Raw genomic sequence first — 12,062 nt, 5'->3', positions numbered from 1 at the left:
AGCTGCCCTGGGGGAGGGGAAGGCGGGGCAGGTATTCGAGGTTCTCTCGAATGGTGTTCGAGGGGTCTGCTCAACTTGGTCCAGATGGACTGGGGCCTCCTGATCTGAGGAGGGACTTCAGCGAATCTTTTCTCCCCTCTCTCCCTCCCTCCCATTCCCAATTCTCCCCTGCCTAGGGCCTCGGGATGGGGCGGAGGGAAGGGGCTAGCAGGTGTAAGGGATGGGGGAACGCGGCCACTGAGAGCTGGGGGCCCAGCGAATGGGAGGTGGGGTGTAGGGAGGGCCTCGGGGAGAGGGTCTGCTTGGGGGGTTTGTATTGAAGGGGGAAGGATCCGATCAGCTGAGAGAAAGGGGCGGGAAGGGGTGCTTAGGCCAGAGGCGGAGTTTGGGGCTTCTGGACTCGGAGCGGAACCGGAGAAGGGGAATGAGGGGGGAGGCTGGGGGCATCATGTTCCAGGGTCCCCGCAGAGGCTGGGGGCGGGGCGGGGCTGGGTGGGGTCCTCCTCCTCTGACTGCTGCCTCTCCTACGTCCCCATTTGATTGGCACTGCCCAGGACCTCCCCACTTTGCACCAGCCATAGAAAGCCGGAGCCAACCTAGCTGCTGGGACCAGAGCGCAGTTCCCCGCGGCTGGAGAGGGTTGGGGACTGCGGGAAGGGCTGGACTGAGAGTGTGCTGGGGCGTAGCAGCCCGGGGAATTCCAGTCTCCTCTCCTCATTCCGTCCTTCCCCCTCCACAGAAGCAGCTACCACCTCAAGCCCTGCACAAAGCTGGGTGGGTGCTTGTTAATATGCGCTGCTTCTTGCATGCCTCAGTTCACCCACTCCGACCGTTGCAGTTCGAAAACGTCCCTGACTGGCCCGCCTGCAGGGAGCCAGGTAAGATCAAGACTCCCTTTCCTGCTTTCTTTTCTCGGCCCTATTCCCCTAGCACCGATCTCAACCCCAGCTCCATACCGAGAAGCCCTCTCTAACCTCACCCCTGTTCCCATCCCGATCCCTTCCCTAAATCCCATTCCAACCCCAGCCCCACCCACATCTCTGGACACCTCCTTTCCTATCCTCTAATTCAACCTTAATCCTCTCCCTAATCCTATTCCCATCCCACTCCTGGATCCCAACTCTCTCCCCTTCTTCATCTTCCTCAGTTCCATCCCCATTCCTATCACCCTTCTCTTCCTCATGGTTATCTTCATCTCCATCTCCAAACCAAACCCATCCACAATCCTATTCCCCTCCTCCATCTTCATTTCCATTCTCCTCTCTCTTCCCTTCTTCCCCATCCTCATTCCCTCCCAGTCTTCATCTCCATCTCCATCCTCAACTTGCATCTCATTGCCATTCTCCTCCCCTTTCCCCTCCCCTCCACATCTCCACCCCCAACTTGAAACCCACCCCATCGTCATCTCCTGCCCTTTCTCATATTTACTTGCCTTTCCATCCTCAATGGGAATTCCATCCCCATTCCCCTCCCTCTCTTTCCCCCTCCCTCCCCATCCTCATCTAATCCCCATCTCCATTCCCATCCTGCCCCCTATCCCTATTCTTATCTCCCTCCTTTCCCTCATCCTCTTCCTGTTGCCCATCCCTATGGGCAACATCTCCAGACCTGGGGGGTAGGAGGAGCTGAGCACTTTTTTTCTTCCCCCAGGTCCTAGGGATCACCCTGAGCCCTGCAGAGAGCTTCCATCCTCATCAGAGGAGGGGTAGGGGTTTAGAGATATGTCCCCTCCTACGCATTTTCCACTCTCTCTGTCACACACCCTGGCCCAAGGGATTTGTGCTGCAGCAAAGTGGAGGCAGCCAAGGCCAGTGTAGACTGGTGTTCCCAGTGTCCCATTAAAGATTCCCAGCTGACATCGTGGTGAGGTCTGATGTGTCCTGCAGCTGAAAAATCAGCAGGATGAGGAACAAAGGACAACACTCCCCCATCCCCAACCCCCACAAAAGAGCAGCAGATGGACTATGGGGCTGCAGTATGAAGGAGGGGGGAGCCATCTTTTGCTGCGGTTGCTAGGGTGGGGTCACCCCTGGACAAATAACCAGGGAGAAGCTTTTGAAGCTGGGACAGCATCTTAAGCAGCCCTTTTCTGGTCTCCTCCTCCCACCCCCCAACTCTTATATACCACAGAGCACCTGCCAGCTTTTTCCTGGCCCTGGGACCCTGAGATCTCCAAAGATCTATCCTTGTTTTCCTGCTCTGACCTCAGAAGAATTCTTCAGGGGAGGAAATTGGCATCTTCTAGTTATGTTTCAGTTATTTCAGGGAAGTTAGGCTCCCTCCCCAAATGGAGACCCTTCACCATTTTCTCCAGAGTCAGAGAGAACTCAGGCATCCAGGCCTAGGTATCCAGATCTAGCTAAGGAGCCATTATATTATTTTTCTGACTCTGAGTCCACCTTGACACTCTTTGCTTAGGGACAACCCCAGAGAACTTGCATATTTGGGGACCTTGAAGTGTGTGGGGTCTCTCCAACCCCTTCAGTTTTGAAAGCGAAGCCTGATTGTCATTTCCTGCTCCTAATCCCTGTTAAAAAATTAACAGTGAGTTAAAGCCTGGTTGCAGTGGCAGCAGTAGGGTGGGGTCTGCCTTTGGACTAGATGGAGTCTCAGTTGTCCCCTTCCCTCAAGATGCAACAGCTGGAGGCTAGAATCTCCTGCTGTGGAGGAGATAGGAAGGTGTCTAAAGCAGCTGCTTGTTTGGAGCTCTTTAGGGCATTCCTGGGTTCCAGGGCATAAGCCAATGCTCAAGCACACACCCAAACTGCAGAAAGACATCCTGGTGCAAACAGCTGGTGAGAGAAAGAAGAGGAGAATAGAGAGATGGAGGGAATAGAGAGAGAAATAGAGATAGAGATAGAGAAAGAAAAAGATTGACAGAGAGATAGACACCTAGATAAAGAGACATGGAGATAGAGAGAGATAGAAGAACAGAAACAAAGAGAGAGACACAAAAAAGGGAGAAAGAAAAAGATTAGAGACAAAGAGAGATAGGCAGACACAGAGGCAAAGACAGACAGGGCAATGAGAAGTGAGGAAGAGGGAGATAAAGAAGATAAGGAAGAGGGAGAAAGAGAAAGAGGAATATACAGAGGATTATTGAGAGAGAAAAAAATAAAGAGTTAGAGAAAGAAGACAGAGAGCCATAGATTGAGAGTCAGAGACTTAAAGAGATATAGTCATAGAGAGATACAGAGCCAGAGAAAAAGAGAGGATGGAGGTGATGAGGGGGCAGAAGGAGATGTCTAAAAAAGAATACAGAGGAGAGGAGGAAGGGAAAGAGAAATCTAGAGTTATTAAGAGAAGACCAAAGAGTAGTGAGGGAGGAGAGAGGAAAGAGGAAGAGATCGAAACAGAGACAGAGATAGAGACGGGCAAGGAATGAAGTAGAGAGGGGAGAAGGGAGGGAATTGGAAAGAGCAAGTGAGAGGGAAAGAGAGACAGAGATTAATACAGTTCTTGTAGCAATCTAGTTTTGGGTCTCCATTTCTTTTTTTTCTAATAAACCCTCACCTTCCGTCTTGGAGTCAATACTGTGCATTGGCTCCAAGGCAGAAGAGTGGCAAGGGCTAGGCAATGGGGGTCAAGTGACTTGCCCAGGGTCACAAAGCTAGGAAGTGGCTGAGCCCAGATTTGAACCTAGGACCTCCCGTCTCTAGGCCTGGTTCTCAATGCACTGAGCTACCGAGCTGCCCCTTCTCCATTCATTTCTGATCTTCCTGCCCCATCAAAAGAACCTGTGATTCTTTCCATCAGTTCTCCAGAATATTCTACTTTTCAAAGTGCCTTGGTATCCCTTCTTTCAAAAGAGAATGCTCACCATGATATCTTGGGATACAACCAAAGCTGGTATTGTGCCCTGCATTTTACCAAAGTGGAAACTGGCCTGGAGATGAATGGGTTCACCCAAGAAACTAGAACCCAAGCTTTCTGGAGTTGAGCTCAGGGTTCTTTCTGCTACTCTATGCTTTTCTATACTTAATAGCTATTTGCACCAGGTAGTTCAGTTCCCAAATGTGTGATCCATTTCCCCCACTACTCACCCCAAATCTCAGAGATCCTGGAGGCTGCTTTTCCCTCCCTGCTCAGAAACCATACTGTGTAAAACCATGGAAGCCACAGGTGAGTGGCAATTGCTATAGGCTTACTATGTGTTTGGGAAAACACAGGTTCATGGAATTCTAGACCTTTAGAGCAAGCTGTTAGATCAGGAAGGGGACATGGAACACGGAACATAGAATGACAAGACCTAAAAGGAACTTTTGGAAAGAGATTGTCAGAGCTGGGAGGAACCTTAGACCAGAAATTACCAGGGTTGGGAGGGGCCTTAAGACAAGGTAATGCTAGAGCTGGCAGAAGTCTTAGAACCAAGAATGTCAGGGCTGGCAAGGGCCTGAGAACAGGAAATGCCCAAGCTGGAAGGACCATCCATTAGGGAACGCTAGAGCTGGAATGGCACAATCATAGAGACTTCCTGTACAATTTCCCCAACCAATCCCCTTTCACCTCTATAGAGACAGCCACGAAGAGCTCTGCCTTCTCTCCTGATTCACATCATTCTCTCTTTCTCTGAGGAAGAGAGGAATTATCTCTGAGGACTGTGAAAGTCAGTCCTTCTATACTGGTCCTGGATCCCACCTCCTTCCATCTACATGGAAACAGGCCCTTCAGCCATTCTCTCTCCCTTTCTCTCATGTTTTAGTGTCATTCTATATACTGCTTCTTTCCCTGATGCCTATAGCCATGACCAATGGTGCCATCTCCTCAAGGTATCATTTTATATCTCTCCTCCCATTCAGAGCCAAGCTCCCAGAAGGCTTCCGTTAGATCCCTTGTCTACATAACCTCCCTGTGTCTTGTGGACTGGCTTCTGACCCACATCTCTAGCAAGAGAAATGCTTCTCTCCAAGGTTAGTGACAATCTCCCAGGGATGAAGTCCCATAGTAGCCTCTTCTCCATCATCTTATGATCGGTTCTTCTCTGCCAAGTCGCTGGTGATCTCCACCTCCCCGTCACCCCCTACCTCCATTTAACTTGGATCTGTGTTTCCATGCTTAAATTTTATTCATTTAGTTGAATTAGAATGGAAGTGTCTTGAAGACAGACTGTTTGGTATTGCCTGTGCTCCCAGTACCTGGGATATTGTAGGCTCTTAACAAATGAGTATTGCATTTAATTTACAATAAAGATAGCTAGCATTTATATTGGGGAAGCAGGAGGTGCAGTGGATAGAGTACCAGGCCTAGATTCAGGAAGACCTGAGTTCAAATATGGCCTTAGACACTTACTAGTTGTGCCACTGTGGAAAAGTCACTTAACCCTCCTTGCCTCAGTTTTCTTATCTTTAAAATGATCTGGAGAAGTAAATCGCAAACCACTCCAGTATCTTTGCCAAGAAAACACCAAATGGATTGACAAAGAGTCAGACACAACTGAAATTACTGAACAACAAAGTGTTTTACAAAGTCCATGAAGGTTTGCAAAGGTTTTACAGATATTAACTTGTTTGTGTAGACATTTTCTTATGGAATCTGAGAGGATATCCAGAGGATGCTGAAATGTGACTATCAGCTATCTGTATCCCCATTGAATAGGACACAGTGATGGATGGCTAAGCCGGGGCAGCTCTCTGGGATTCTCCAATCCCAGTTTCTCATTTGACAGAGGAAGAAAGACAGGAAATGATTGGACCAAATGAGTGAAAGAATTCATGTCTTCTAATTCCCCTGTTGAACATCTTTCCTGGAGAATTTATGATTCATAAAGAATGAGCAATGGGCTCGAATTAATTTAGTTCAATGATTTTTCCTTAAATGTGAGAATGTCAGAGAGGGGAGGGCCCATAGAACAGAGAATGTTAAGGCTGGAAGGGGCCTTAGAACAGGGAATGTCAGAGCTGGGAGGAGGCTTTAGAACAGGGGATGTCAGAGCTGGGAGGAGGCTTAGAAGAGGGAATGTCAGAGCTGGGAGGGAGCTTAGAACAGGGAATGTCAGAGCTGGGAGGAGGCTTTAGAACAGGGGATGTCAGAGCTGGGAGGAGGCTTAGAAGAGGGGATGTCAGAGCTGGAAGGGGGCTTAGAACAGGGGATGTCAGAGCTGGGAGGGAGCTTAGAACAGGGGATGTCAGAGCTGGGAGGGAGCTTAGAACAGGGAATGTCAGAGCTGGGAGGGAGCTTAGAACAGGGGATGTCAGAGCTGGGAGGGAGCTTAGAACAGGGAATGTCAGAGCTGGGAGGGAGCTTAGAACAGGGAATGTCAGAGCTGGGAGGAGGCTTTAGAACAGGGGATGTCAGAGCTGGGAGGAGGCTTAGAAGAGGGTATGTTAGAGCTGGAAGGGGGCTTAGAACAGGGGATGTCAGAGCTGGGAGGGAGCTTAGAACAGGGAATGTCAGAGCTGGGAGGGAGCTTAGAACAGGGAATGTCAGAGCTGGGAGAGAGCTTAGAACAGGGAATGTCAGAGCTGGGAGGGAGCTTAGAACAGGGAATGTCAGAGCTGGGAGGAGGCTTTAGAACAGGGGATGTCAGAGCTGGGAGGAGGCTTAGAAGAGGGGATGTCAGAGCTGGAAGGGGGCTTAGAACAGGGGATGTCAGAGCTGGGAGGGAGCTTAGAACAGGGGATGTCAGAGCTGGGAGGGAGCTTAGAACAGGGAATGTCAGAGCTGGGAGGGAGCTTAGAACAGGGGATGTCAGAGCTGGGAGGGAGCTTAGAACAGGGAATGTCAGAGCTGGGAGGGAGCTTAGAACAGGGAATGTCAGAGCTGGGAGGAGGCTTTAGAACAGGGGATGTCAGAGCTGGGAGGAGGCTTAGAAGAGGGTATGTTAGAGCTGGAAGGGGGCTTAGAACAGGGGATGTCAGAGCTGGGAGGGAGCTTAGAACAGGGAATGTCAGAGCTGGGAGGGAGCTTAGAACAGGGAATGTCAGAGCTGGGAGGGAGCTTAGAACAGGGAATGTCAGAGCTGGGAGGGAGCTTAGAACAGGGAATGTCAGAGCTGGGAGGAGGCTTTAGAACAGGGGATGTCAGAGCTGGGAGGAGGCTTAGAAGAGGGGATGTCAGAGCTGGAAGGGGGCTTAGAACAGGGAATGTCAGAGCTGGGAGGAGGCTTTAGAACAGGGAATGTCAAGGTTAGGAGAGATACTAAAGACCGTCTAGTCCAAACCACAGCCTTCTTCCTAACATCTTCAACATTTGGAGGGAACTCTTTCCACATATGTGTATTGGCTACCAATCCATGCTACTATCTTAGTGAGTTACCTGAGTGTTTCACTTATTTGCCTAGAGCCACACAGCAAGGATATATAGAAAAGACAGGACTTCATCCCAGATCGGATGGTAGTCCTCTTTTTTGTGATATTTTGTCTTTGTAGAACTATATAAAAGACAGAAAGTTCTAATAAACGAGGGATCAGCAAAAGCCTCACGTAGGAGGAGGCAGCTGAAATGAGCCTTTAGAAACTCAGGATTCTGCAAGGCAGCAGGTGACCCCTTCTGGAACTCGTAAGTGTGTGGATGAAAGGTAATTAAAACATAGTGTGACATATCAGTGGGAGACATCAGGGCTGGGAAGTAGTAGTCCACTTAATTTCCAGCTATTCTGGGATTGAACTGTCATGCTAAAAGAAAAGCTTACATTTTGATTAGTAGGAAAGTTTATTGTGAACAGCCAGAGCTGGCGGATTCACTCTCTCTTCACATCCCAAAGTGTCAGTGAATAAAATGACATATTTACACAATTAAAGGCAGAGGAACTCTATTGAGGATGGGAATTACATAGGCTTAGAGATGTCAGGAGCTGGGAGGGTAGATGATTTGGAGCATGTGAACCTGATTGACTGGAAGGATGGTGGGACCCTCAAAAGAAATAGGGAAATGGAGAAGAAGGATGGGTTTTAGTGATAGATTCTGAGTTCTCTTTTGGATGTGTTAACTTTTAGCTATGGGATATCCAGGTCTAGATTGATGTTATTAATAAATTAATAACTATAATTAATAAACATTCAGTCAATACATAGAGAAATAGCTACATGTGCCAGGCACTGTGCTAGGCACTGACAGGTCAGTAAAAGCCTGAAGGAGGAAGGAGGGGTCTAAAATGAAATAGGTCCTGCTTTCAAGGATCCTCTATCCTATTTAAGGAGAACGGGGGCGGGGGGGCATATATATATATATATATATATAGGTACATATACACACTTAGGATCAGGTAGGTGGTACAATGGATAGAGTACTGGGTCTAGTGTCAGGAAGTTGTTCAGCCATTTTCCTTGTGACCCCATTTGGGGTTTTCTTGGCAGAGATTTTTCAGTGGTTTGTCGTTTCCTTCTCTAGTTCATTTTATAGGTGAGAAAACTGATGCCAACAGGGTTAAGTGACTTGCCCAGGGTCACACAGCTATTTGAACCCTAGACAATGGTTCTTCCTGACTCTAGGCCTGATGCTGTATCCACTGGGCCACCTAGCTACCCTAGGGTTAGGTTTAGGGTTAAAGTTAGAGTTTGGAAGACCTTAGTTCGAATTTGGTCTTAGATATTTACTAGCTGTATGACTTTGGGCAAGTCACTTAACATCTATTTGCCTTTATTTAAATAGCATCTACCTCCTATGATTGTTATAAGGATCAAATGATATAATAATGGTACTTAGCATAGTACCTAGCACATACCAAGCACCACATAAATTTTAGATATTGTTATTGTTATAAATTATTATATAGATTTATTATCTATAGATTATAGAATAATATGTTATTATATAGATATCGATGCTATCATATATATTCATTATTATTATTATTATAGCTATGTAGGGATTTGGGGATGCAAGGTTCAAATAAGAGAGAGATGAGAACTGGACATGTAGATTTTAGTTTTATCCGCCTAGATCTGATAGTTGAAACCATGGTGTCTGATGGGATCACCAGGAAAATGAGCATGTGGAGAAAAGAGTGGGGGACTCATACCAGAGCTCTGTAGTACTCCCACAAATAGGAGTATCAGTATCCAAAGGATACTGAGGAAAAGCACCAGGAGAGAAAAGTTAAGAATCAGTGAGTGGGGCAGCAACTTAGTGGATAGAGTGCCAGATACTTCCTAGAGAATGACTGTGGACAAGTCATTTGACCCCATTTACCTAGACCTTATCCTTCTGTCTCAGTGTTGTTACTAAGATAGAAAGTAAGGGTTTAAAAATAAAGAAAAGGCAATTAAAAGTCAAATAGTTCAGAAGAACCAAAAGTCAGATCAACATTGATAGTATGTGCAACATTTCACTTGCATAGATGCCTTTCCTCTCAACATTTTCAGTGAAAGAAGACAGGTATTTTTTATGCGTGGAAAAAATGAACAACTGGTTATTGTAATTCTGCAATATTTAGTTTAATTGTTTTCCTCTCCTATGTGCAATAGAGAAATAGGGAATAAGAGATATGCATTTACATGTCATGTGCCAGGTGCTATGCTAAGTGCTTTATGAATATTATCTCATTTGATTCACACAGCATCCCCATGAAGTAGGTGCTTATCAAGTTAACAGTTCTCATTTTGCAGTTGAGGAAACTGAGGCAAAGAGAGGTTGAGTGATTTGCCCAAAGTCACACAGCTATAGTAATTGTCTGAGGCCAGACTGGAACTCAAATTTTCAGGACTCCAGTTACCCCATTCAATCCATTGCACCACCTGGCTACCTCAATGTTAGGATGTTGTGACCATTATGTATATTGCTTTCTTGGGTTGACTTTCTTCAGTATGAATCTGTTCATTGAATTTGCCCCAAAGTTCCTGTTATTTTTTCTTTCCTTTTCTCTTCTTTCCTTTTCTCTTCTCTTCTCTTCTCTTCTCTTCTCTTCTCTTCTCTTCTCTTCTCTTCTCTTCTCTTCTCTTCTCTTCTCTTCTCTTCTCTTCTCTTCTCTTCTCTTCTCTTCTCTTCTCTTCTCTTCTCTTCTCTTCTCTTCTCTTCTCTTCTCTTCTCTTCTCTTCTCTTCTCTTTCCTTCCTTCCTTCCTTCCTTCCTTCCTTCCTTCCTTCCTTCCTTCCTCCCTCCCTCCCTCCCTCCCTCCCTCCCTCCCTCCCTCCCTCCCTTCCTTCCTTCCTTCCTTCCTTTCTTTCTTTCTTTCTTTCTTTCTTTCTTTCTTTCTTTCTTTCTTTCTTTCTTTCTTTCTTTCTTTCTTTCTTTCTTTCTTTCTTTCTTTCTTTCTTTCTTTCTTTCTTTCTTTCTTTCTTTCTTTCTTTCTTTCTTTCTTTCTTTCTTTCTTTCTTTCTTTCTTTCTTTCTTTCTTTCTTTCTTTCTTTCTTTCTTCTTTCTTTCTTTCTTTCTTTCTTTCTTTCTTTCTTTCTTTCTTTCTTTCTTTCTCTTCCTTCCTTCCCTCCTCTCTTTTCTATATGTTTGTTTATTATCTGTAAATTGGGCATAATAATACCTACCTCCCAGGATTGTTGTGAAGAACAAGTGAAATGATTATTGTAAAGGGCTTAGTACAGTGCCTGGCACATAAGTGCTATGTATACTTTATTTATAATTATTTTTATTACTTTCATAATCATCATCATTATGCCACAATGCCTCTCAGAGATTAGATAATATACTGTAATTTCATTATGGTGGTGTGACTTTCCCCAGCAATGTTCACCAGTGGTGGAGTTCTAGGTGATGTTCTTGCATGGGGATGGAGAACCAGGAGCTGGTGAGGAGATCCACAGATGGAAGCCTGAAGTAGCCTTTGTAAGGTAACAGTCTTTATCTCTTTGCACTGGCTTAAGGGGATCTTGAAGAGCCCCTAAATCACTTGGCAGGGGGAGCCATGGAGTGAAGGGTGGGGATTCCCTCAAGTGATATGTTTAGTGAAGCTAAAATGGCATTTTATTACTGAATGATTTCTTTCTGGGGAAGTGTTGCCTAGGAAGATCTTGGGGTCATGAATTTAAAGCTTGAAGGGATCTCAAAGACCATTTATTATGACCCCCTTAATTTGCAAATGAAGAAAACTGAGACTCAAGGACATTAAGAGACTTACCCAAGGACTCCAATGCATTTTTGGAAATCAATTGGAAGTAGGGGTGGGTGGATGCATCGTAATTCGTTAGGTGGCACAGTGGATAAAGTGCTGGGTTGGGGGTCAGGAAGACTCATCTTCCTGAGTTCAAATCCATTCTCAGATACTTACTAGCTGTGTGATTCCAGGCAAGCTATTTACCCCTATTTGCCTCAGTTTCCTCATCTATAAAATGAGCCTAGAGAAAGAAATGGTGAACCATTCTAATAACCTTGCCAAGAAAACCCCAAAGGGGATCATAAAGAATCAGACACAACTGAAACAATTGATCAACAATGACAGAACAGTAGGATTAGCCCTGACCAGAACGGTAGGCCTCCTATTATATGTGATTGACAAAACAACTTTCTTGGCCCATTTCTGGAGTGAGATCTAGACCTATTTGTAGTAGTGACAGTGCATCCCACCAATATACAAATTTGAGATCCACTTCTTTTGCTTTCTTTCTCCCTGAAAGCAATGTCTAGTCTAGACTTACACCTCCTCCAAATAAATCTAGGTTATATATTTTCAGGTCAAGGGACTTATGTGGGACACAGAAGTCTTCATGTTCTCCAGAATAAACCAGCATTGTAGAATTGGTTTCAAGAGCATTTCCATTTCCTGTGATGAAGGAGGGGCATTTCCAAGACTTGAACTGATGGACATCCCCTACCATGCCAGGCTGGAGCCTTGCAGATAAGTATGCCAAAATTATTAGCCTCCCCTCTCTCATCTTTTTGGCTCTGGGAAAGGCCATATGGGATAAGTGCTTAGTAAATGTTAATGTTGAGTTAAATAGAATAGAAAACAGAGAAGGAAGAATCATAGTATCCTGAGTCAGGAAGAAAACTGGAGAGGTCATCTTCTCCATTCTTTTACCTCCAGATGGGTCTTACCATCCCTGAGACATGAGAACTCATCTTCTTTTTTAAAAGAGGATCCCAGAGAAGGAGATTCAGCAATCTTCCTGGTTCTAACTCATATTCTGGGCTCTCTTTAGTTCTATGTTCAATTTCTAATGTATCAAAGGCATA

General features: G+C 45.7%; 1 protein-coding gene across 1 annotated transcript; it reads left to right on the top strand.

Annotated features, from left to right (window-relative positions):
* Nucleotides 1-448: 448 nt before the first annotated feature.
* Nucleotides 449-11,836, top strand: LOC130458040 (uncharacterized). The gene is made up of 4 exons (XM_056820927.1): nucleotides 449-878; nucleotides 4,800-4,910; nucleotides 10,614-10,720; nucleotides 11,561-11,836. The coding sequence occupies exons 1-3, from the start codon at nucleotides 449-451 to the stop codon at nucleotides 10,679-10,681; spliced, it is 609 nt and encodes a 202-aa protein (XP_056676905.1). The 3' UTR covers nucleotides 10,682-10,720; nucleotides 11,561-11,836.
* Nucleotides 11,837-12,062: the final 226 nt, after the last annotated feature.

Source organism: Monodelphis domestica, chromosome 3 (assembly GCF_027887165.1).
Source record: "Monodelphis domestica isolate mMonDom1 chromosome 3, mMonDom1.pri, whole genome shotgun sequence".
Taxonomy (NCBI): domain Eukaryota; kingdom Metazoa; phylum Chordata; class Mammalia; order Didelphimorphia; family Didelphidae; genus Monodelphis; species Monodelphis domestica.
This window is presented reverse-complemented; position numbering and strand designations above follow the sequence as displayed.